The sequence below is a fragment of the Chenopodium quinoa genome, unplaced genomic scaffold (genome assembly GCF_001683475.1).
Source record: "Chenopodium quinoa cultivar QQ74 unplaced genomic scaffold, ASM168347v1, whole genome shotgun sequence".
In the NCBI taxonomy this organism is placed as follows: domain Eukaryota; kingdom Viridiplantae; phylum Streptophyta; class Magnoliopsida; order Caryophyllales; family Amaranthaceae; genus Chenopodium; species Chenopodium quinoa.
In genome coordinates this window covers 6242533-6269701 of record NW_018745024.1, presented here as the reverse complement: position 1 = coordinate 6269701, position 27169 = coordinate 6242533, and the positions used below count along the sequence as shown (strand labels likewise).

General features: G+C 33.5%; 2 protein-coding genes and 1 long non-coding RNA gene across 3 annotated transcripts; 1 reads left to right on the top strand and 2 right to left on the bottom strand.

Annotated features, from left to right (window-relative positions):
• Positions 1 to 5858: 5858 nt before the first annotated feature.
• On the top strand, positions 5859 to 8091 carry LOC110708397. Its single transcript, XR_002508719.1, has 2 exons — positions 5859 to 7840; positions 7937 to 8091. It is a non-coding gene; the product is annotated as an uncharacterized LOC110708397 (long non-coding RNA).
• Positions 8092 to 8175: 84 nt separating this feature from the next.
• LOC110708396 (39S ribosomal protein L41-A, mitochondrial-like) lies at positions 8176 to 12241 on the bottom strand. The gene is made up of 4 exons (XM_021886526.1): positions 12079 to 12241; positions 10279 to 10434; positions 10027 to 10091; positions 8176 to 8524 (listed from the first exon to the last, which is right to left on the bottom strand). The coding sequence occupies exons 2-4, from the start codon at positions 10421 to 10423 to the stop codon at positions 8456 to 8458; spliced, it is 279 nt and encodes a 92-aa protein (XP_021742218.1). The 5' UTR covers positions 10424 to 10434; positions 12079 to 12241; the 3' UTR covers positions 8176 to 8455.
• A 10422-nt stretch (positions 12242 to 22663) lies between these two features.
• Positions 22664 to 26465, bottom strand: LOC110708394 (homeobox-leucine zipper protein ATHB-6-like). The gene is made up of 3 exons (XM_021886525.1): positions 25909 to 26465; positions 24702 to 25063; positions 22664 to 23286 (listed from the first exon to the last, which is right to left on the bottom strand). Exons 1-3 carry the CDS (start codon positions 25922 to 25924, stop codon positions 22912 to 22914), a joined length of 753 nt encoding a protein of 250 aa, XP_021742217.1. The 5' UTR covers positions 25925 to 26465; the 3' UTR covers positions 22664 to 22911.
• Positions 26466 to 27169: the final 704 nt, after the last annotated feature.

Sequence of the window (27169 nt, the reverse complement as noted above, 5' to 3'; positions counted from 1 at the left end):
TAGTTATATCCCGTGCAAATGCACGAATTCATATAAGAGCAACTTCAATGGTTGCTTTTAAGGATTAGCTTGCAATTTTAATAAAAGCTAATAGCCAAACCATTGGAGGATACTTTGATAATTAGTTTGGCCAAGCTAATGCCAAGCAAATTAGCTTAACTAAGCTAATTAGCTTAGAAATTAATTGTCTCTAATAAAATACTAATTATTTAAAAAATAAAGCTGAAAAATTTAAATGCTAATTAGCCTAACCATTGTGGTATGAATTAGCTAGAAGAAAGAATAGCTTTGCAATCCTAAGTGACATGGCAAACTAATTTGGCAATTAGCTTGTCCAAGAAGTTGCTCTAATAAAAGTCAATTAAAATAGAGTTAGCTTAAATAAACTGAATTATATATAATTTGAATTAATTTAATGGCTAGGGCCTTAAAATTCTCCTGTTAAATACATTGTTAAAATATTTTAAAAATTATTGCACGGAGTAAGTTTTTATTATTAAATTTTTTATCATGTTACTCCGTATATTTTAAGGGAAAAAAAAGTGAGAAATTTTTTTAAAAAATAAAAATAAAAATATTTAGGCGGGAAAATTTTTATTGTGAATGTGACACGTGTATTTAAGGGATAACTCTGATGATTACTTTAGTATATAGTATGATTGATGTGACAAGATAAGGATTAAAAGATTTGTGATACGAGTATCAGATATTCGAATGAATATTACTACATTTGCCTTTTTCATTTGCTTGATGTTTTAGCGGTTGCAACAATTTCTATTTTGGTATGAAATAATTCATTATTATTATGGTTTTTCTCTGTTAATCCCACTTGCACTAATTCTTTATTGTCTCTTTATTGTCTCTTCCAAAAAAAAAAAGCCATCAACCCCAGTCCATTTAAATGATAATTATCAAGTATAACTCAATTATTCTATTAAAAAAAGTACAAGATTGGTTAACCATTTCAATTCATAAAAGTATTATTATTATGAGTCGTTTGATTCGATAAAATAACATAAATTGATATGAAATCTCATACAAAAAAGATATGGATTACTAGCTCGAAATTTTTTTTTGTTAAAATTGTTTCGTCTACATTTCATTAACGGAACGTGGTGAATATTAAGGAAATAGTGTAATTATAATTCGCTAGATACGAAGTTCCTATTCTAAAAAGCCTAAAGAAGTAATAAAATGAATGAAACATTACAACTCATTCCAAAAGATCTTACCAAACCACCCTTATTAATTATTAAACCAATTCTTTCCAACCAACAAATTTAAGAAGTATAATAATGACTCTAATGGAACAAACAAATTTATAAAAAAAAAAAAGACGAATGAATTAAGATAAGACTCCATGCATAATCGCAAAAGCTTTGAAGATTACTCACCTAGATCTAGGTGAGTTTTAAAATAAGGCTTCGTAATTACCTAACGGCTTTGATGTAAAGTTTAACCATGCCATTTTTTTAGCTATATTACTAACCCTATTCAACCAATTCAAATCTTTAAGATTTGTAGGTTTTACCTTTCGACCATGTGTGAGCCGTGAAGGTATAATCTTGAGGGTGATCTAACCTTTTTAATTTATTTAATTTGATTTAATTCTTTTGTTTTTAGTCATAGTGAATCAAATAATTTGATCTAACTTTTTTAATAAATTGTGTGAGCCGTGAAGTTACTAACAATTTATTCATAATGTAGCAATTTAAAGAGCTCCATTCAGCGTAAATAATTAATCCTCTTAATTTTAATTGATTTATTTATTTATTTTGAATTTGCTAGTATCATGTTAAGGCTAATTTAACAATTAAAATTATGTTAGGTTGCTTCCTATATTGATTTGTCACGTGTTTATGTGCTATATATAATTTCTATTTCTTTTTTTGTCTAATCACAATATTACATGTGAATCAAGATCGATATTTGAATATCACGCCTTAGCTAATAAAATAATTAAGGACAATTTGTTAGATAGGATCCCATTAATTAATTATATGTTGTTTAATCAAGTGATCACAATAAAAGCTATTACACATACATGCATTTAATATATATTCAAGTATTCAACCGACTTAGCATAATTTGGTTTAATTTAGAGAAGATTGAGTAATAAGTCTTTTCAATTGCAAATAATACATGTCTTTGTAAGAACCGAGTAGAGGTCAATATGGGCATATTTGACATCCTGACTCAATTTTGTTCCTTCATCTATCCCCGAGGATGACCTTAACTTGGTTGGAATCAGTAAGGAATTAGGATATGAAGTATATGGATTTGCATGAGCATTGGATTGTAAGGGATGGAGGAGGAAGATTTTTGTCGATGATTACACAGAATAATCACTTTTGGTTCATGTAGCCGACCCAACTAATGGGACTGATTCTTTGATTGATTAATCAATCCTCGAATATCCAGTTGTGGTTCAAAACCATTTCGTGGTTAGCAATCTCATAGATTGTGAATGGATTCGATGTAACCTTGATGGATATTTAAAATCACAATTGTCTTGCGCGAATTATGCCGCCTTTCGTTGAAAATCCATGAATGATTTATAAGTTCTATCAAAACATATTGGCAAACTTGTGCTTTGCCCCTTATTATTCAATATCAATTATTCCACATCTTCCAACGATTGTCAAGCACATTCACACATGCTATAATTTGTCACTTATTATTACGAATATTGTTTAAAATTATCTTTACCAAATAAATACAAATGATTTTTGCCAAATAAGCTTGTTTTACTTAGTAAATTATTATTTTTTTTCAATTTTAATTAACACATACAAATATAGGATGATGCCATGTTGCAACGACTACCAGATTACCGAGTATACGCTAAAGTTTACAACTGTAGCACACACTATTCAATATATATTCACGAGTTTTTCGGTCCCTTCTTTTTCTGTTTCTCTCCCTTTCCTTCCACACCCTCTTCCTCGATTCTTTCTTTGGCTTCAATTCATTGGTCACTTTACGCTGAAAATAGTTTTAACTTTATTTTGAAATTAGACTTTTTTTCATTTTCTTTTTTTTTTAATATTTATTTTGTCTGTCAATTATAATAGCTTTACAAGCTATGCATGTAGTCTGTTTTGTTTGTTATTTGTCTTTCAAGGGTGGGGTTATGTTTTGCTGGCTGCTGGAATTGAGGAACAGAAAACTGTGGGCGGTTTTGCTAGACTCAGCTCTATCCATCCACATTAACATAACAGTGATAAAGACTTAGCTTACATGTTTTGCGTTAATGACATGTTTAATACCCTCACCATTCTCTATCTTGCATTACCATATTTGTATAAGTTTATGACAATGCAAACTGATTCATTGGTAAAGATAATTGCTGAATCAAAACAAATATCAATTTTAGACTAAATAAATGAATAAAACAAAATTCTTATATAGTTAAAACAAATTCATTGTTCTCTAAGTCTTAATTTGGTGTGTAAGATCCAAATTTCTTTTTCACTTGATGTATGTCTTTTCATTAATAAAGTATTTATTTGATATAAAAAAAAAAACTACCAGTTGAAAAAAATACCGTTTAAAGCTGATAAAGCTAATTCTTAGCTACAGAACTTGTTTTAAAAATTAAATAAATAGTAATTTCGATTTTTTTAAAGTTGAAATAACACTATATAAACAGGACCCACATAGGGAGTACTATTACAATTATAGAACACACTCAGGGGTTTGCCAATTATGGTGTTTCTCCCCCCGATCCCCTCTTCCTTCCCTTCTTTGAATTCCATACTCCTTCATTCTTCTGCCTTCCTAGATCACAAACACCACCACCGTCGTCTCCTCTACTTTCGTCCACGTACCTATTTGCTTCATCCTCAATTTACTAGTAACAATGAGTTGGAAACTAGTCCCCAAGCAGCCAAGCTACCTTTTTGAAAACAAATTATTTATGTATGTACAGACCTTTCAACAGGGTAGCTTGGTGGTCTGGGGACTAGTTTCCTACTTTCAGAAATACTCCAGTGTGACAGTTAAATAAGCAAATACTACTACCTCTATTGCATTTATTGCAATTTTTGAAGATGCACGGACTTTTAGGTAAAATTTATTTGTGAGTGTAAAATAGAGAGAAAAAATATGGATGCATGTGGTGAGTCAAGAGATAGAGAGAAATGACAACCTAAAAAGGAAGGAAAACATTTGTTGCAAATAATATGTAATATCTATTTTTGATAAAAAATTGTAATTTGCAAATAATATGAAATCAAGCTAGTAAAACTTAATTCCCTTTTACGACTTTTTTTTTTAAAAAAACTTTGCCTTCTCTCCTCAAAACAGAGCCACACCCCCACCTCGTGCTCTCCCCTGCCGCCGGTGACCTAAGCGTTGCTGCTCTTATAAGGTCGTCGGCGAGTAGTCTTTGAAGGGTTGCGCTTTGTTAGACCTTGTTTCTCCTACCACCAATCCATTCGCTTCGATTTTTCGGAGTACAGGTAGGTTAGGGTTTCAATTGGGGTTTCTTCTTCGGTACCTTTGGCGACTTGTATCAAGGATCACAGGTAGTTCGGCATCCTCTTTGAGCCACCAGTTATCTCTTTGTCCTGTAGGTGAAGACGAAGTGGAGTTCATGTTTCCTTCATCACCGACCTGCTCATCTTCTTACTCACCCGTCATCGTTCTCTGAAGTTCTTAAATTGATGGCAATAAGGTTGGGGTTTCCTTTGGTTGCCGGTTTTATCTTCTTTCTAGTATGGTTTTTACTTTTGTGTAATTAAAGGGAAGCCGCCTAGTGGTTTAGTGACTACTAAAATTCAGCCAAATTACGATCGTTTTTTTACGACTGTTATTAAAACGGTCACACAATATAAAATTTGCTACCAATTTTGATACAATCACAATTTTGTAACCGCTTCTAAAAGCGGTCGTAGATTTGCGTCTGCTTATTTCCTATTTAATGGTCGCAAAGGTATTTTATCATTTTCTTTAAATAAAATATATGTGAAAAATAATTATAAATTAAAATAATACTACTGCGACCGCCAAAAACGGTCGCAAATTGCGACTATTGCGACCATTATAAGCGGTCGCAACATGATTATTTTTTATTTTTTAAAAAAGGGTATAAAAGGAGTGCGGAAAACACCCTAACCCTTTTCCTTCTCTTTCTGTTTCCTTTCTCTCTCTTCTCTTTTCCTCTATTTCTTTTCTCTTTCCTTTTTTCCTTCTCTTTCTCTGAATTTCCGCCCCTCATTCGTCTTATCCGTTTTCTTCTTCTCCTTCTCTTTACTTTTCTCCTTCTCATTCTCTTTCCTTTTCAAATCCATCATTTTGTGCAAAAAAATTCACCAAATTCAAGCAAGTTAATGGTTTTTAAGGTCAAATTCGACCATGAATACTGTAGATCTAGACTTTTTAAGGTCAAATTTGGCCTTTAAAAACCAAAATCAAAGTCGATTCGGGGTTTTAGAAATGTTTTGGTGTTTGTAATTTTTTGGTTTTTTTTTGTTCGAATTTGGTTTGATTATTGGTTGATTTTTTATTCGAATTTCTATGGTCGAATGTTGATTTGTTTCTGTTTGAGTTTGAAAACCTTTTTTTTTTTTTTAATTTTGGGATTAATTTTTGTTATAATTTATGTTAGTTTTGGGTTTGATTTCGTATTGAATTTGGATTTGATTTTAATTAATTTCGATTTTGGGTTTAATTAAGTTTAGTGGCAATGTTGTAGATTTATAAATCTAAAATTCAATTTTTGTTTGCGTTTTTTTTTTTTTTTTTTTTTTTTTTTTTTTATAGTTTTGGTTCGATTTTTGCTGATTTTGGGTTTTATTTAGTTTTCATTTAGTTTATTCGAATTTTCGTGAACTTTGTTTATATTTTGTTCGATTTTTGGTTTGATTTTGATTTCTCGTTAATTTTTTTCGAATGTTTAGAGTTTGAATTTTTAGAGTCTTGAATTTTTTTTCGAATTTCATTTGATTTCGTCAATTTTTGGTTTGCATTTTTAGAGTCAGAATTTCGTGAACTGTGGGGTTTTTTAGTCTGAAATTTGTGGGATTTTTACGGTCTAATTTGTGTATTTTGTTGGTGGTGGTGGTGGTAAGTGGCGGTGGTGGTGTGAATTTTCATGGGTAGAGGTTTTATGGGGAGGCTTTTGTGGTGGGCAGGTGGCAATTCGTGGTGGTTGGGTGAGATTTATAGGAGTGAAGGTGGTGTGTTCGGGGTGGCTGGTGGTGTTGTAAGGTGGGTAGTGGTGGTGGGGTTGGCTGTGAAGTATAGGTAAGGTAATATTTTTTGTTTTTTATTTTAATTTTAGCGACGACCATAAGCGGTCACTAAAATCAAGATTTGCAACCGCCGCTTAAAACGATCGCAATAATAAAATCTGCGCCCGTTTTCCAAATGATCATTGAAAATATTAAAAACGGTCGCAAAAAATCTGCGACTGTCAGTCGGTCGTGATTATGTTTTTTTGCCGACCGTTGACGGTCGCAATTAATTTTGACGACCGTTTTTACTATTTTCAACAACCGTCAGAGACGGTCGCGATTTGGCCTAATTTTAGTACTGAGTTTTTTGTTTTCTTTTGTTGTTTTAATCTGCTTTGTTTCAATCTTTATGGCAAGTTTTGAGGAACTAAGGGGTATGTTGTGTATTTCACATGTTGAAGAGAATGATGTCTCTTCCCATGAGTTAGAGTTTTCAGTTGGGCAGTTGGAGGAACCTTTTGGGATTCTCAATTTTGTTAAGAGATTAAAAGATGAGGGAAACATGTTCTACAAGCAAAATCAAATGGGGTCTGCTATTGCAAAATACTCTATTGCTCTTAAAATGTTGTCCTTTGCTTCAGTCTGTAATGAAGAGGAAAAATTGATGTTTTCGGGGGCACTGATGTGTCCCTTAATCTAAACTTGGGTGCTTGCTTCATCAAGGTAAAAGACTATGATAGAGTGGGTCAATTATGTTCAGCGGTTTTGTGTTTTGATACTACTAATGTGAAAGCTTACTATAGAAGGGCGATTGCTGCATTAGGGCTCAATAAACAAACCTTAGCTTTCATGGACCTTGCACAAGCCCTTAAAATAGATCCTAATAATTGTGAGTCCCAACAAAAACTAAAGGAGGTGATATCCTTATTGGGTTTGGGTTGGTTTCCGAATTTTGTTGATGAGGCACTAGCAGTAACAAGTAAAGATGAGAAGTTTAGAGATTATGTTCGTTGTGGGAAGGAAGATAATGGTAGGAAGTAATTAAAAAAAGGGAAAAGAAAGGAAGGAGATGGTCGTGATGATGGTCATGTTCGTAGGTGTTCAAGTGTGAAAAACGACACCAAAAAGGAAAAAGACGTTGATGGCAATTCTTTGGATTTGGAGAGTAAAGTCAAGCCTACCAACCAAGATCTGAGGCCTAATGTTATTGATAACAATTGTGTTTTGAAGGGCACTTCAAAAACAAAAAACCCAAATCCAACAGGGTCAAGTTTTCGGTTCTCAAGCCGGAAGCAAAATGATTCCTATTTGAATCTCACTCCAACAATGTATGGAGCGATTTCCAAAGGGAAAACAATCCAATGCTTCTGTTCTCGCCAAAAGAATTTCATTACCATCCGAGTAGCCAATCGTTTAAATAAGATGGATAGTGGTGAAATTCAAGAAGTTTCTCCACCAATGGAGTTTAGTCACCCCCCTTGTGGAAGGGCACGATAGTTGTGAAGCAACTCCAGACTTGATGCAAGAAGATCCATCCATATGTATGGCAGGTCACGAGTCATCATGTGAAGCTGCGTCAATACTCCTACCATTTTTGCCTTTTTCTTACCCTCTGCAGACTCACGTTCACCTAAGAACTTCCTCCACTGCATTATTGTTGGGTATTTTCTCATCTTCCCGTCCCAGGTTTTTAGAAGGAAATATACCACTCTGCAAAGTAGGTCTCCAACATGTTTTGCTAACTCTTTGTTTTGCAGGTTAAGCGGAAGAACAACATTATGTCCCACCGAGTACACTTGTTTTCCTAAACGTAAGAAGTTATTGCTCCAACCCCCAATGTTTTATAGTGTAATTTTGCTTTCTTTACTTAGTTTAGGTTGTAATCATGCTTTTCATTAATAGTACTCTTTGTTTAAAAAAAAAAAAAAAAAAAAAAAAAAAAAAAAAACTAGTAAAATTTTCCAATGCTAGAGCCTCAAAATGGCATATTCAATTATTGATTCTAAATGGATGGAATACCTTATTGCACACATCCTAAAAAATTAGATAATAAACTTTGAAATGTTTTCACTCTAATACCAAACCAGGAACTCTTTAGACCATCAGTTTTCATACAATTTGTGTTTTTCTAAACCAAGAATGATGGCTAAACAAACAAGACAGTCAATTCTACATCCAGCTTCATTGACGTCTTTGCCTGAAAATTATATCCAGTAACTCTTGATTGCGAAGCAGCTTAACAACTTGAAGGTTTAGATCATTCTAGTGTTGCCAATCTATGTTGATACATCAGTATTAGCAGTTGTCTTGGCGTTCAGTGGGCACTGAGAAACATATGGCTTCAGCTGCAAAAGAAAAAAAAAATGTTATGAGCTCAGCCGAGAGGCTGGAAACTTGTGTTTTAATTTCACAACATAGTTCTTCACAGTAGTCAAAGATTGGATCAATAATGCAAATAACTTCCAACAAACAGATATAAGCACAAAGTTCACTATTTTAGAAGGATGAGTAAATTTATGTTTGCAAAATAAGATTTTTCTACCATAGAGGTTTTTCGTTAATATGAGCACAGGCCAACACATGATAGAGGTCAAATACTGCACTACAGACACTTAAGAAACATCAATGCAGAACAAGGGCCTTAACGCAACTGTAAAGATGGTTGCGAGAAAAATAGGAAGAGTAGATCATCATAACAATTGAAACTTAAGAGACTTCTATTAGAAGTATAGATTTGTCGGATTGTATTTTACAGTAGTAGTTTCTATTGGCATAGTGCCAATATCAGATGAATTAGAGAGACAAGGCACTTGACAATGTTAAAAGGAAGAAATGTTGCCAGACTCTTATACGGCAAAAGAAAGCTAGAGAGATCTACAAAGGAGTTTCACATATTTCATGGCATCATCATCAATCCTACTGCATAATCAGAGTAATCACCATTCCAACTTATTGAATTTATCACTTTATCCAATAAGAAAGCTTGAGCTTATCTTCTAATTTAGCTCCCATCTTAGCCTTCAATCTACAAATTCACCAAATTAATCTCTAACCACTAACCAGAAACTATTTTGAAAGTTCATAATTTCTACATCATTTGAGTCGATTTGACACACATATCAGATTATCAGTTAGCATCACGAGATAAAGCTACTCATCAATAACATGCAAGATGGACATGAGGTCCCTTATAATCTAATGCCCTTGCTGCATTCTAATGTCGAATCCATAAAATTTTTGTTCTAGGTTTGGAGTCACTAAACACATGTACCAAAATCAAATAGCATAAGCCATAATACAATTACAATAAAAAATACAGGTGTGCACATGTTAAAAAAAAACTCGATGAGTCTTCAAGCTTTGCAAACGATCTATCACATCATCTTCCTAAACTGGGGGAAAAAAATCTGAATAAACGTGACTAAATTTTCATGGTTTTTGAGAGATGGATTCATGGTTAGGTTTTGTTGATGTATTGGGTAACGAATTCATGGTAATGGATGTTAACTATTGGAGCATCAGGGAAGTTAAAGCCAAAAAAGGAGGGAAAACAAAATAAATGGATGCTGGGAATACTCGAACAAGACCTTTGGTATAAAAGTAAGACTTCCAGCCCACTAGACTTCTTAAAGAATTGTTAGAAATGAAACATGCTGTATTGTTTTTAACTAATTTCTGAAAAACTTATAACTGATCAAATTATTTCCAGATCCAGAACAAACCCATACTAAATCCGCCACTGCCCCATTCCACAACGGCAGGGTTTGTTATTGGAAAGGATCAAAATTCTTCAATAAAAGATTAAAAAAAAATTTGCTAGTGCAGATTAGATACAAACAAACAGTACCTTGAAATCAGTAAGATCAGGAACTACGTAGTTGGGCAGCTTTTCTTGCACCACAACATAGCCACCTGTAACAAAATTCAAGTTACTACGACAAACCAGAGGAACCATACACAGACAAATACAGGTTGCTGAATGATCCGGAAGCTTAGATAAGGTAAGCCAGAATATGCTTGTGTACAGCAGGGAATAAATCAAGTTCCATACATATGATCAAGGACAAAAAAAACACATAGGACTAAAGAAGGATCAGACCTTTGCGGGTGTGAAATCCAGTGGGCTTGCAATTCTTTCCCTTATAGTAATTCCTTGGCGCCCTCTTTGAAGAAAGGATATCAAGTGATGATGTACGCTTCCTGCGCATAGACCTTCCAAGCCCAAGTAACAATCCCAGAGGCATCCTTTTGTTTTCTGACAAATTAGCACAAAACTAAACCAATCAATAAATCCTTATATTATCAAATATACCTACTACTATATTACAATACCGCTAAGAGCTTAGATCATATAATAAATAGCAATCATTAATATACTTCTTTGAAAACAAACCTACCGTGAACAAATTATCCAAAACCAACCCAATATGAGTGATTATACCCAGGCCCAACCCTGAAGCAGGACAGGAGGGGCAGTCCATGATCCAAGGACCAACGAGAATGACAGATAATGAGATTTGCAAATGAACTGGTGTGAACTAAACCCTAAAAAACAATTCCTAACTTACCCTGCTCAATTTGGGAAGTAAAAGATAAACCTCTACTACAGAGCAGCCCTGGGAGAAAAGTCCCAATTTCATAGTTTGATCTTAACATATAAGGGTAGCAACCAAATTTGATTCTATAAGAAAATTAGGCTCAATAAATCACATAATTTTAAAGAGAAAGGTTTAATTTCATAGTTCCATCAGACAAATTTGATTCAAATATCTAATTAGCTCGGAGAAACATGGTGAGGAGAGTATTTTTTTTCTTCTAGTATTAATTGCACCTAGATCCCATTATGAAAATGCTACTTAGTTATCCAAATCAACCATCCTATACTGTACTCAATTTTTTGCCTAGAGACAATTTAAGAGATTTGCATACCCTAAATTGACAATCATTTTAGGACACACAGTAAATTTTATAAACCGCAAAGTGTGATGATACAGACTAATGTATGATTCAGATCATAAAGTAAGCGACTGCCACAATGACTTTCAGCAAATTCTGAGAATTCATGTAGAAAATTGCCTTTCAGAGAAGACGGAATCCAAGTTTCAAGATCTTAACAAAAATTTCTTGTCAAGGAAAAAAATAAAATGGGAGAATGAAGGCAAACTCAAAAAATATAAGGGGCTACAGATGGTATTACAAAGGTAGGTCTGAGTGTCTAAGAATCATTGATAGCAAAAACCCTGTCACACAAGTATACTCTTCTTCTGCTGCTGCTTTAACACCTTAATCCCATAAGTTGGGTCGGCTACATGAACTAACACGAGGACTTCTCAGAAGGTCACTCATCCTAGTACTATTCTCAATCATTGTGGCTCATGTCAAGCGATGTGACAAGTATACTAGAGCCCTGAAAGCTCACAAAGATTTATCCCTGCATAACTCACAAGACTAGCCATTCATCAAAGCCAAGACTCTTTTGGCTCATAAAAAATACACATACCTATAAATCTAGTTCAAAGTTGTAACCTTTTTAGATAATTTTAGACTCTTTTGGCTCATAAAAAATACACATACCTATAAATCTAGTTCAAAGTTGTAACCTTTTTAGATAATTTTATCTCCAGAACACTAGGTTTGGCCATTGAGTTTGTTGTAAATTGGGATATCAAAATACAATTTTAGAGGTAGTATTCAATCAGAAGAAATCTAATTAATTTCAGAGTTGAATCATAACATTAAAAGGGTAGTGCAATACATATATATTAGCAACAAACTTTGATTCAATTATCAAATTATGCTCATAATTTTCTTGAGATTTTCGAACCCAAAACTTACTGCACTGACAATTAAATTAAACCCACGATTGTGAAATTGATTACAAAAAGAAACAACTGCTTACCGATGTTGAGTGCGCTTCAATGGAGAACTCAGATAGAGAGGGAAGGAGGAGGCAGGGCTATGTTCAATAGTTCATCCTTGTTTTTTTTTTCTTCGCAATTGTATGGGTTGGATTGTTGGAGCCCCATTTCCGTAAAGTACCCCCCAGTTATAATTGGGTCTGATCCGTCCAATAAATAAATGGGTCGGGTCGGGTCATTTTAATTATATTGGATACTTTTAAAATGTGAGAAATTACTTATTTGAATCATATTTCTATTATGGCAAATGCCAACGAACGCCCCCGATGCGTTGGATAAGCTAGTTAAAAGTAGAAATATTAAATTAAAACTAACATTAATTACACCGATCGATGTGTGATTTTGTCATGCTTTCCCAAATTAATAATACCACTTTAGATAAGATTTTAAATGCTTATCCAACGCTCTGAAGGCGTTCGTTAGCAAGATCTTTCTATTATTTTACCCTAATTATTTTGATTCTCTTCATGGTGGAAGAATATGACATTGACATACATAGAAAGTGATCAAAGAGTCACATGCAAGTTTATCTAATGAGAAGAAAGAAAATTAATGTCATGCCCAACCTGCCCCATCCATTAAAAATTGACCCGCCCCACCCAAGACTTGACCCATTGAACTAGTTTACCAACAATATCCACTAAAGAAGCATGTACTCTGTATTATTATGTACTTCCTCTGTTTTTAAATAGTTGCTCCATTTCTCCATGCGCGGAGTTTTAGGAGAATTTGGAGAAAATAATAATATATGGAGGTAGTGGGGTAAGTGGAAGAATATAAAATTGTAAAAAGCAAAAGTAGTGGAGAGGATTGGAGGAGAGAAAATAGGCAAATTTTTATATGTGGCTGGCCACATGGTGTGGCCAGCCCGTTTTATATAACGGACTCCGTTATACCAAACGGGTCCGTTATTTTAAATTAAAAAAAAAAACGTGTCTTTCTTTTTTTCATTTTATTACATCAAAAGGTTCTTCTTTCCCAAAGTTTTCTCATTTTCTCTGTTTCCATTTTCTCTCTCCTCAAACTATTCTTCTTCCATTTTCTCTCTCCTCAAATTCTTCTCCTCAAATTCTCTCTCCTCAAATTCTCTCTCCTCTAAATTGTTCTTTTCGTTGATAATGACTAAAATCAAGATAATCTTCCCCAAGATAAAGAAAGGATCGACATATACGCTGAACTCTCCTACTTCTGATATAAATCAAACCCTAATTTTAGTAATTTTTCGATTTTCTTGTCATCTATGCTCTGCAATTTGAACAAGCATCGTGAGATTGTTTTTGGTGGTGTAAAAGAATTTTCGTGAGTAGAAATCAAGCAATTTATGAAGAATTACTAGAGAATGAAAAGAAAAAAAGACAGATGAAATGGAGGCTGCTAAGAAGATGCTGGAGGAACTTGCTAATGTAGAAGATACAACAATAGTTACTTTGTAGGGATTACTTTTAATTTAAAAATTACAGTGTACTTGTTTTAGGGGTTACTCGTTGAATTGGTTTTATAGGGAGGGGTTACTTGTTGATTTTACAAGGGTTATTTGTAAAGTTTTAGGGGGTTATTACTTGTTACTCGTAGTTTATTAGGAGTTACTTGTTAGTTTTACAGAATTTGTTGTTGAATTAGAGGGGTTACTTGTTAATTTTTGTTAAGTTTCAGGTGTTACTTGTTAGTTTTATAGGGGTTACTTGTTATTTTTTCTTAGGGTTACTTGTTTATTTTAGTGGTTACTTGTTAGTTTAACAGGGGTTACTTGTTAATTTTTGTTAGGGTTACTTGTTTATTTTCGGGGTTACTTGTTAATTTTTGTTAGGGTTACTTGTTTATTTTAGGGGTTACTTGTTAATTATACAGGGGTTACTTGTTAATTTTATAGGGGTTACTTGTTAACTTTTGTTAGGGTTACTATTTTATTTTAGGGGTTACTTGTTAATTTTTGTTAGGGTTACTTGTTTATTTTAGGGGTTACTTGTTAATTTTTGTTAGGGTTACTTGTTTATTTAAGGGGTTACTTGTTAGTTTAACAGGGGTTACTTGTTAATTTTATAAGGGTTACTTGTTTATTTTAGGGGTTACTTGTTATTTTTTGTTAGGGTTACTTGTTTATTTAAGGGGTTACTTGTTAGTTTAACAGGAGTTACTTGTTAATTTTATAGGGGTTACTTGTTATTTTTTGTTAGGGTTACTTGTTTATTTTAGGGGTTACTTGTTTATTTTAGGGGTTACTTGTTAATTTTTGTTATGGTTACTTGTTTACTTTAGGGGTTACTTGTTAGTTTAATAGGGGTTACTTGTTAATTATTGTTAGGGTTACTTGTTAGTTTAACAAGGGTTACTTGTTAATTTTACAGGGGTTAGTTATTAGTTTTACAGGGGTTACATGTTAATTTTACAGGGGTTACTTGTTAATTTCTTCAATTTCATTGTATCTGTTTTCATCTTCCAGATCCAATACCTGATTACTGGTTTGGATTTCAAGATTCATCAAAGAATCTTCAATTTGTTCGATCTCTAATGATTCTTGTGAATCAAGTAATTTTTCGAATTCTTCTGCCATTGTTATTCTTTAATTTCTGGAAGAAAATTTGTGTGAGGTTTCGCTCAATTTTCGCATTTGTTCCTCGTAAATGAGTTGTTATGGGTTTTAAGGTTTAGAAATTTGCGCGTGTTTTGTAGAGTCATTTTGTTCAGCGCTTGTTTCCTAATCCCGTTATGCGCGCGTCGTTCTCCGTTATTTTGCTGACTTGGAAGCAGGCCACACGGTGTGGCCTGCTGCACCAAAAAGGCGCCGGAGAAAATATGTGATGGGTCCACTATTGTTAAATATTGTAAAAACTTTCCAAATAATAATGGAGCAAGTTTTTAAAAACGGTCGAAAAAGGAAAGTGGAGCAAATATTTAAAAACGGAGGGAGTATTGTATAATCGATTTATTGTAAACATGCAATATTTGTTTTATTCATTTGTTTTATATTTTATCGAATCTTTTTAAACTTATACTTTAATTTGGTGGTGTAGATCTGGACCACACATAATGTATATGTCCAATGTATATTTTGTTATGATAAACAATTTTTTTATTTATATTTAATAGAAAAGACGGGAGTTAGATTTTCTAAAACACACGATATATATATATATATATCAGAGGCAAATTATGAAAATAATTCTCTGTATATTCTTCTCATTCATAACAAAGGCCACAATACATGTATATATAATGCTAGGATAGTCAATACCCTAAAACATTCTATCATATCTTTACACAAGATATGTTTCCTAAAAATATGCACAATAATAACACAATATTATCCTAGACATACTAGAATATCTCTAATACCCCCCCCCTCAAATTGGAGCATACAGATCGTATATGCCCAACTTGCGAAGTAAAAACTCAAACTTGACCTTTCCCAAAGCCTTTGTGAAAATGTCAGCCAACTGTAGCGTCGTAGGCACATAGGACGGAGTAATTAGACCCTCGGTAATAGCAACTCTGACAAAATGACAATCAACTTAAATATGTTTCGTCCGCTCATGAAACACCGGATTTTTCGCAATGTACAATGCCGACTGACTGTCACAATATAGGTGCATGCCACTGTCATGTCGCACACCTAAATCTCTTAGAAGCCGCTTCAGCCACTTCAGCTCACGAGTGCAAGACGACATCGATCTGTACTCTGCCTCAGCAGAGCTCATAGCAACCGTGGGTTGCTTCTGGGTCTTCCAAGACACGGAAGATAGACCAAGAAACACAAACCAACCTGTCAACGAACGCCGAGATAATGGACAACTTTCCCAATCCGAATCACACCAACCTTCCGAACCGAGAGCACTATAAGACCTTAGCAAAATACCCTAACCTGAACTCTTCTTTAGATATCTCACAACGCGCAGAGCAGCCTCCCAATGCTCTACTCTCGGGCTCTGCATAAATTGAGAGAAAATATGCACAGAATAGGCCAAGTCCGGCTTAGTGACGGCTAAATAAATCAAACGTACCGTCCTATAAGACGTCGATATCTCTCTACATCATCAAATAGATCCCCATCCGCCAGAGCTAGCCTGTGATTTTGCTCCATGGGAAAGTCTGCAGGTTTTGCATCAATCAACCCTGCTTCTGTAATGATGTGTAAAGCATACTTTTTCTGACACATGAAAATTCCCTGATGGTTTCAGGCTATTTCTAACCCCAAAATATATTTCAGAACTCCCAAATCCTTCATTTTGAAGAAATGCCCTAAATATGTTTTAAATTGTAACAATGCAGACTTATCATTGCTTGCAACTATCAAATCATCAACATACACTAGCACATTAAGCTGTATTTTTCCTCTCGTCAGAGTAAAGAGAGAATAATCATAATATGACTGTTTAAAGCCATAATTTTTTTAAAGCCGTTGTTAATTTTGCAAACCAACAACGAGGAGCCTACTTCAAGCCATACAATGACTTCTTCATCCTGCACACTTTACTAGAATTATTTTTGTCAAAACCAAGGGGAATTTTCATGTATACCTCTTCCTCCAAGTCACCATGTAAGAAGGCATTATGAACATCCATCTGATGTACTTCCCAGTTCTTCACTACTGCAACTGCAAGAAATGTTCTAACCGTCACCATCATTGCTACAGGGGCAAAGATTTCATTGTAGTCTAGACCTTCAACCTGATGATTCCCGAAAATGACTAGTATAGCCTTCAATCTCTGCAAGTTGTCATGCTCATCGTACTTCTCTTTGTATACCCATTTACTCCCGAGCGCCTTTTTTCCAGGTGGTAAAGGTTCTAGGACCCATGTGCCCTGTTCTTCAAGTGTCTGTATTTCATCGGCCATCGCTTTTTTCCATCATTCATGCTTCATGGCTTCCTTAAAATTTTTCGGTACAGAACTCCCTGTAATTGCTGCAATGTATTTTCTATGCTTGACAGAAAAACGGTGAGAATCAACAAAATGTGTTATGGGATAAACAGTACCTGAGGGAGGCGAGGCGGATGAACAATGATGCGTGGATAGACTTTTATTCCGAATAGTATGGGACACATAATCTCGAAGCTTTACAGAGGGAAATTTTTCTCGTTTCCCTTTACCCATGTCATCCGCACTCCATATGCTCAAGGTCAGCTATCTCACCGTTTTGCTACTGATGATAGGCCTATTCTATTCTGGTCAGGGACTGCCGAGACTCACCTCGATGCTCAGGGGATTGCCGAAGCTCGCTGGAGTCATGCGGAGCCAAACCAGTGTGCGCTGGTGACCCATCGAGCTGAGCAGAGTTGCTGTCAGGCCCAGCCGCAGGGGGGCTGTGGTCTCCTGTGTCACGCCGCGGGCTGGCCGTGGTCCTCTCTGTCTGGGTGGACGTGGCAGCCTGCTCAAGGTCAACTTCACGCTGCACCGTCCTACCCCCTTCTTTCTCACTCCATTCATCATCACTCACATAATCAGGCATATTTTGCACATATGTAGACCGAGAAATAACAGTGCCGGCAGTAGTTTTAAATGGGAATTCATGCTCAACAAATTTAACATCCCGTGATACAAAGGTCTCCTTAGTCTCCAAGTAAAAGACCCTCCAACCTTTCTTCCCAAACGGATATCCTATAAACACACACCGACGACTCCGACTAGCAAATTTATCCCCCTTACTACGTTGATTATGAGCGTAACACAAGTATCCAAACACCTTAATATATTCATACATAGGAGATTTACCAAACAACACCTCAAATGGAGTCTCAAAGTCAAGCAATCTAAAAGGAGTACGGTTTATCAAATGACAAGCCGCTTGAACACATTCCCCCCAAAATTTAATAGGTAAATTAGCTTGGAATCTCAAAGCTCGGGCCACATTAAGTATGTGTTGATGTTTATGCTCAACTCTCCCATTTTGTTGAGGCGTACCCACACAAGAAGTCTCAAATATTATGCCATTAGCAAAAAAATAGTTTTTTTAAGGAATTAAATTCCGTTCCGTTGTCACTACGCACAATTTTAATCTCAAATCCAAATTGGCGTTTAATTAAAGCGACCAAATTAAGAAACATCAACTCAACTTCGGTTTTATTACGTAATAAATACGTCCAAACTCCTCTAGAAAAATCATCTACTATTGTTAAAAAATAATGGGAACCACAAGTTGACGCGGTCTTGTAAGGACCCCACAAATCAACATGAATAAGTTCAAACAAACGACTAGCTTTATTTTTGCTTATGGGAAAACTATTCCTATGTTGTTTTGCCAAAGGGCATACATCACATATTTTAAGACTCCTATTAGAACTACTCACAATTGGAAGATGTTGCATAACCTTTATGGAAGGGTGCCCCATTCGTTGATGCCACAACTCTGCCGATCGATCCCCGTCTATCGTCAAAGATTTCACCTCAGGAACACCACGGAAATAATAAAGTCCATCCACTCGTTCACCCGCTCCAATCACCTTCCTCGTCATTAGGTCCTGTATAACACAAAGTTTGTTAGTAAATTGCAAAATGCAATTCGGTTCATCACATAATTGGGTCACAGATATCAAATTGCAATTCAATTAAGGTACAAAAAGAACATTATCAATTGTCAAACCCCCTTGTAAAATCACGGAGCCAATTTTAGAGGCATTAACACTTTTCCCATCAGGTAGCCCTACCGGACAATTTTGCACATCAGTAACATTTGTCAATAAAGACAAATCACACGTCACATGATTAGATGCGTCGGTGTCAACGATCCAACCTAATTGACCCTTACCATGAAGCTTGTTTTTCATAGTAGAAAGATGATCGAGAATTTGTTGTATTTGTGCCGGAGTTACCCCCGAAAGAGCAGCCTCGTCCGTAGTAGTGTTGCTGCGGGTTTGTGAGGTCTGTGAGCCACTTTGACCACCTGTCTTGTGCGAACGGACCTGGGCAGCAGGCGCACTGCCACGACCTCCACCTTTGCTTCCACCGGAATCACCACGACCCCTTCCTCGACCTCCACGTCCACGGTCACCCCACCACGAAGGGTAACCAATTAATTGAAAACAGTCAGACTCTTCATGTCCAACCCTATTACAATGAGTGCAAAGGAGATTAGAAGCATCATTCGAGCGCTGTGGTTTCACAGAAGAATCATGTTGAACTTTAAAGGCCATAGCATTACTCCCCTTCAAGCGTTCTGCTTGAATAATCTGTTGATATGTCTTATCCACCGTAGGGAATGGATCTTGTGCTAAAAGATGACCCTTAATCGGGCTATATGTGTCGTCTAGCCCGATCAAAAAGTGGTGAACAAAGTCCTCCTGACGTAATTTCTTGACTCGCGCCACAATGTTACACTTACATCCACCGCAAGAGCAAGCCGGAACGGTAATATAAGTGTTCAATTCATCAAAATTTTTTGATATTCTGCCAAAGTAAGTAGCAACAGATTCAGAAGCAGCTTGCTTGCACTCACCCAAAGACAATTTCAATTGGCAAATTCGGGTTCCACTCACAACACAAAACCGGTTTTTAAGATTAGTCCACAATAATTAAGCATCATCATACTCACCAATGGTAGCCCTCATCGATGAGTCCAAGGTATTTGTGATCCAAGCAACTATCATCGCATGAACAACCACCCAATCGTCCAATTTTTCACCATCTGTCGGTTTTGCGATCGAGCCATCAATGAAACCATACTTCTGTTTTGCCTTTAACGAGGTCCTAATTGCCCTCGCCCACTCATCATAATTCTCACCCCAAAGCTGAATCGGAGTAATAATATTACCTGGACCGTCACTTGATCCTAGGTGATAGGTCATGTCGACCTTAGTCTTTCCTCCATCGCCACCCGAGCCTGCGCCACCAGTCATGTCTTCACAAACTCAAGGGTGCAAAGCAGAAAATTAATGGAGCAGTCGTTTGTTAATTATGAAAATTAAACAAACAAAGAAAAGAAAAAAAATCGGATCTTTATTAGGCTCTTGATACCATGATAAATCAGAGGCAAATTATGAAAATAATTCTCTGTATATTCTTCTCATTCATAACAAAGGCCACAATACATGTATATATAAAGTTAGGATAATCAATACCCTAAAATATTCTATCATATCTTTACACAAGATATGTTTCCTAAAAATATACACAATAATATCACAATATTATCCTAGATATACTAGAATATCTCTAATAATATATATATATATATATATATATATATATATATATATATAATAAGATAAAATTAGAAGTTAAAAGGAAAAAATGAGAAGACTTAGCGTTATTTCAGGCGAATATTTAACTTGTTCTTATTTTAATTACTTTTATATAATCACTTTTCGATAAAAGGGTATTTTAGAGTTTTTTAAAAAAACAATTAAACAAACTAGCCCTTTCCGTTTTTATAAAGAGAAAGAAACAAGGATGATATAGGTAAACCTTATTTGCTTCTTTTAATTAAGATTATGCACATTAATAATTGAATGTGCTTGTATACTCGACAACTATTGATGATATCCTTGATGCAATAATGGTTGTGTTTTGTTAAGTTGTGAAGCTATGATTAAGCTTATCCATCTAAGACTCTAAGAGAAAATGACATAAAAATAAAGGGAGACCAATAACAATGTACCTCACACTTTATAGTGGTTATTTTAAATCGAACTCATAGAAATGCAAAGAAATAAATACGGCTTAGACGTGTTAGAGTAGCCAACAACATTATTTCAAGGGTTGGAGTTGCTTTTTTTGACCTCTAATTTTGTGTCCAATTCTAAATGATCGTATTATCACACGTTTCGCTTGGACCAAATTTGATTTGATGTAATGTATATTTTTGTAGGTGACGACAAGATAATTTTAAACTACTACATGACCTCATGATATAATGTTTCCTTCAAGGGAGAAGGTTTTCGTTGTCCTAATCCATTAAACTTAGATCTAAATTAGGTTTTATCATTTTGCAATTGTAGTTATTGTTGTTTCCGGTATAGATATAGTGCTTTTGTCTGTTAAAAGAAATACTAATATAGAGATTAATGTAATGAGTAGAATGAATATTTTAACAATTGTGAATATAGTATATTTTTCTTTTTTGAATAGAACAATTGTGAATATAGTATATAGTATGCTTAACACAAAGTCTTATATGCGGTGTGGTCAGCCACTATAGGGGTACTTTGCTAGTGTAATGGAGGTTACTTGATAAGTGTAAAAGGGGTTACTTCATCATTGATATAGAGTTACTCGGACACTGTTATAGGGATTACTTGATTGGTATTACAGATTTACATGAGTTACTTAATCAATGTTATAGGGGTTACTTTAAGTGGTCACACGGTGTGGCCGGCCGCACACAAGACGAGTTGTATACTTAATCATCAGTTGATCAAATCAGTATTGAGATAATCCAAAATTAATTAGGTTTACTAAATCTTTTTTTTTTAATCTAATATCTACAATTATTTTTTTTAAACTAAACTTTTAAACTAATTTAGCCACACAAAAAATGAACTCAACTTTCAAATTTCAGCAAAGCTACTACTTATTTTAAGTGAAAACAAATGTTGCTACAATATTGTCAATTTAAATTACAATAATTCTATCTAGATGTTAATTAGGTTGAGATCAAGCTTACACAACATTAATTTTCTTGCTCTATTTGCCTGATTTTTATTGGAATGAAATAACTTTCTTGGTAAAATAGCTACGCATGTAATTTAATACATTAAACAACAACAAGAAAAAAAACACATGTAAATGAAAATATTCTCGTAAATTACTTCTTCGAAGTTTTTCTCTTCTTTTTAGTGGAATAAAAACTAGCTAGTAGCTTAGCCTCTAACATCACATAAACCTAATTGATCATTTTGAATGATGGAACAGAAAACAAACCATTACATCATTTAATCGGATGCCTAATTGGCCTCTTAGCTTCAAAGGGAAAAACATTTAATCGTCTTAAATTTGAGAAGCTAATTTGCCTCTTGAAAGAGAACATTAAATTGTACGGAGTAATAAACTGGAGAAGCTATTTTTCATTGATAACTAGTGTCTGTCTCGGGCGATGTCTGGAGTTGCTAGCTTATGTACTTTTTTAATTTAGTAATCATGTTTGATTGTTTGTATAGTTAGTGTGTAGTGGTTCAGACATTGTCTTGGGTGCCATTTTTTTTTTTTTTAACTTTATTTATTTATTTATTAATCTCATATGTATTTAATTTATATAGTCTTCTGAAAAATAAATGAATTAAATTACTTGTAACTTACTTAATAAATGAATGGAATATATAATTATTGTTGAAATTTGAAACATTAATAAAAGTTGGTTGAGATGATAAATGTACTACATGTATGTATTGGAGGTTATGGATTCGATTTTAACTCAAAGCATATTTTATTTTGTTAAATGAAGTGACAAGTTTGCATGGTGCACATAATATGGATAGTGACGTAGCATTATGACATGACAGTGGCACGTGACACCGTTCTTCTAAAAGGAACACCTAATATATACTATATAGTATAGATTAGTTAGGTATAATAAATAATATCTAATAAAAATTGAACATTAGTATGTATTTACAAAAAGCTTTTTGATAATCATATATAGACAAACGCGAGCCTTGTACCAATAAGGTCACAAGTCAAAACATTCATATGCACCATGTATGCTCATAAAACTCAACAAAATATTTACGTTATAGTACAAAGCTAAGTATCAGATTAAATTATATAATTTGTACTAGGTGTCAATACACATAAACTTAGAAAATCGTACCTTACATACTAATTAACATCTACCTATAATATTTATATGTCTTACCATATAAATTAAACATTATATTTTGCTTTAATCTAGTTAAACTGATCACTATTATTATACCAATAATGCAAGGTAGGAACTTGATCAACCGAAAAAAAACTGCCTGAAATGTCATTGTTCATATTATGAACACCCATTTCTTCCATCTTTGTTATATGGTCTTGATAAGCTTTGCATAACTGAAGTCCATCCAATGATAAAGTCGTCGCAGTCATCGTCGATGAAGGCATATCATATGGATCCAACGTCCTACATGAAGGAGTTGGAGATGCTTGTAATGGAACATTCATACAAGTGCCTTCATTCATGATATCGGTCGAATTTATCGTGATTGGATTTGAAAGAGTAGTATTAGTAGTTTTCATCTCAGATTTTCTTGTTTCAATCTTTGATCTCAAGTCATTAAGCTGCAAGAAATAAGTAGAAACTTTAACTATTCTACTTTCATGTACGATATATAGGATAATAATAATAGTACAATAATGGTAAAATCTATCAATAATCCTACATCTTTAGGTATTGGTCGAAACTGAAACCTAGCCTCTAACTCTCTAATTTAAACTTACAATGACGTACTATTAGACTATTAGTTAGTTGATATCTATAAGTAAATAATTAAGTAATTGACAAACCCGTTCTTTAAATAAGTGAAGACGACTAGCATGACATAAATATATATATATATATATATATATATATATATATATATATATATTTTGAAGTACTAATTGTTTCATGTGAACTTTTTTTTTTTTTTTTTTTTATTATTTTTTTTTTAACACTATGTTTAGGCTAGGAATGCAGAAACCGCATAAGTTAAATAAGAATCAAATAAACTATCAAACTTTGTTGGTTACAGGACGATACTCCCAACACACTAGTGTCTATTGATTGTATATCGATGTTCCTTAATACAAATCATCTAATCTACTATTCATGCTAAGTACAATGGTGTCAAAGCAAAGCTAAGGGGCTCAACCAATATTTCTCATGGAAGATGGTCATCGCTATAAAGTCATAAATGAGGATCACCAATTTCTCATTGGCATTAATTAGAAAAGGATGTTTGTTTTGACTTGGTGATAATAATGAATTTATGTTCATCGTTTAGTAGCGACAATCGACAAACCATATATATTTCCTCTTGGAAAATTCTATTTGTCCTTTAAAATAGCTTTTCTTCTTGTGACAAATAATACAATTTTCCAAAATGTGGCCTTCCAATTACATGTGATAGTACATATATATTTATCCAAGTCTTAAATGAATAATACTAAATCTTAGCTTGTCATGCTAATTTGAGGAATGTACGTATATATTGTGATTTATTCATATTTTGCTATAATTAAAATGAATGAAGATTAGATAACCTCCTACTTTGTGTTAATTACATATCTAAATATAAGAAATGTAGTTTATCTCATAAAATGTACGTATTACTATAACCCAAGCTCTTGCAACTTAATTATCATGACTTGGTTCACTGTACCACAACATACAAAGAATATAATTGATTATCCACACTAAAAATAGTATTGTCCACTTGGCTCGAGTTGCTATAATTAGAATGTAGAAACACATACCATACTAATATCTAACTAATACGCAATGTCGATTTTGCGTATATTACCAACTGACTAGCTAGGGTGTTCAACTAATAGATCCCCTATCAGCCAATTCGCGGTTCTATTGGTTTTATTGAACCAACTTAGCCATCAGACTAGATCAGACCCATTATTGCGAGCCTAATCTTATTGTCATGTTTTTTTTGTGACGTATAATTATTAAAATAGTAAAATTACTACGTATATAAAACATGTACCTGGCCAAGTAGATCAACCTTTTCTTGCTCAAGGGAACCATAATCATGCTTAAGAGCATCATAACTAGCGCGAAGATCACCATACTCCCTCTCTAATTGCTTAGCCCTCCATCGAGCACGACGATTTTGGAACCAAATGGCTACCTGCCTTGGCTCAAGCCCTACATCTTCAGCTATCTTAACTTTCCTATCCGGTTGCAGCTTGTTTTCCACTTCAAAATGCTTCTCTAAAGCCTTAACTTTTTCTAAGCATAATCTGCTCTTTTTCATCAATTGTCGACTTGTATCTGCATTGTCTTCCTCTTCTAATCTCTCTAACATTGCTTGGAAATCTTCACTGTATAATGCCTTCTTCTTATCACCTATATATTCCACAGAAATATTAATTTATCCAACAAAAAAATTGTTGAAACTAAGGTCTGTTCTGATTTACTGAACTTAACTAAATTGGGCTGAACTGAATTGTTTATGAGAGAAGGAAATTAGGAAGTGAAATGAAATTAAGCTGAAGAGAACAGGTCCTAAGTAATTAATAATAGTTAAGATAAACTTTTATTAATCATCATGTCGCGTTTTCATAATATTTATGCTAAGTCTACAATATTTTTTTAAGATACAAGCTATATTTCCAAAAATTTTGTCAAAATCAAATACATAGTATAATTTGTTAATTTGTAAATGTAACATGACATGATCGTTATCGGATTTCAAAATAAAATTAATTAGTTTGGAGGGGCTAACTAAAATAAATACTTCATACAATCATTTGTTATTAGATAATTAGTGTGATGATATATAACAAACTTTATTAAGTATGTATATATCGTATACTTCAATCTTAGTCTACACTTGGGAGATATGTCTAAGATATTGATAAATAATAACAAATACATAAATAAATAAATAAAGAACCATGAATATAATAGTTTGTAAATCTACAAAAAAAATTATGCAATTATATATTACAATTACACTTCTTCATCCTCCATACATATTAAAGTAAATAGTCACATCGACAGTATCAATTAAACAAGTAATGTGACAAATATATCATCATGGGCTAAGTGACTATGTAGTTGATTTCAAAATTGTTCCTTTTGTGGTGGTAATATTCATATTTTTGGAAATAAAACGAAAGGAGCAAAGTTTAGAAATGTTAGATTGAAAAGTAATGAGGAAATAACAAAAGAAAAACATAGATTAGTACCTTTTTTAGCAGACATTGATGCTAGCTTAGTGTAGTGATTAGTGAAGTCCTCCTTCAATAGTACCACGCACACCCGAATTATTATTCTCTTTATTTAATGATGATAATAGCTAATTAATAGTTAATCATCAAACTTTATGAACCTTTTTTTTAGGATAATTTGAAGTGGGAGAAAATTGGGAGTAATAATGAAAAAGAATATTATACAAAAATAATAGGTTATGATCAATTATAAATAGGCAATAATTTTCAACTAAGGAAGCACAAGTTGTGAAAGAATTTGTGTTGTTGCTTGTTAGCTGTTAAAATAAAAACCAAAGTGACAAAAAAGCTTAATATATAGCCAAAGTTTTTTTTTTTTTTTTTTTTGATGTTGAGTGAAAGGAAGAAACACTACCTTTAAGGCTTTAACCTTTTATGAACTATGATTGTGTCTTTTTTTTCGGCCACTTTACTTTTATGTTTTTCTTTTATATCCTTTTTCTTGTCTTGTGTTTTGTGTATAGTATGGTATATACAATTGACTTCACTGGTCGTGTTTTCACACTAACACGTATAAAATTATACGATTATATATATATATATATATATATATATATATATATATATATATATATATATATATATATATATATAGAGGAAGGCTCATGTAAGAACCTTCCTCTATATAAGAACTCAATCTTATATAAGAACCAATCTCAACCATTTATTAGTTTTGATCCAACCATCTAAAACCATCCTTTAGTAATGGCATTTCTGTAATTCTTTTTTTATGTTTTAAATTTTTTTGCCTACTCTTATGTTCTAAATCTAGTCTACCTATTTTCTAATTTTTTTTTTCTATGTTCCAAATTTAGTCTACTTATATACTAAAGTTTTTTTTTTTTTTTTTTTTTTTTTTTTTTTTTTTTTTTTTCCTATGTTCTAAATTTTTCCAACCTATGTTCTAAAGTTTTTTTTCTTCTTCTTATGTTCTAAATATTCTTTTACCTATGTTCTAAATTCTTTTGCCTATGATCTAAATTCAGTCTACTTATGTTCTAAAGTTTTTTTTTCCTAAGTTCTAAATTTTTACTACCTATGTTCTAAAGTTTCTTTTTTTTTTTCTTTTTTTTTGTTTACGTTCTAAATATTCTTTTACCTATATTCTAAATATTCTTTTATCTATGTTCAAAATTTTTTTTTTCTATGTTCTAAATTTAGTCTACATATGTTCTAAAGTTTTTTTTTCCTGTGTTCTAAATTTTTTCAACCTATGTTC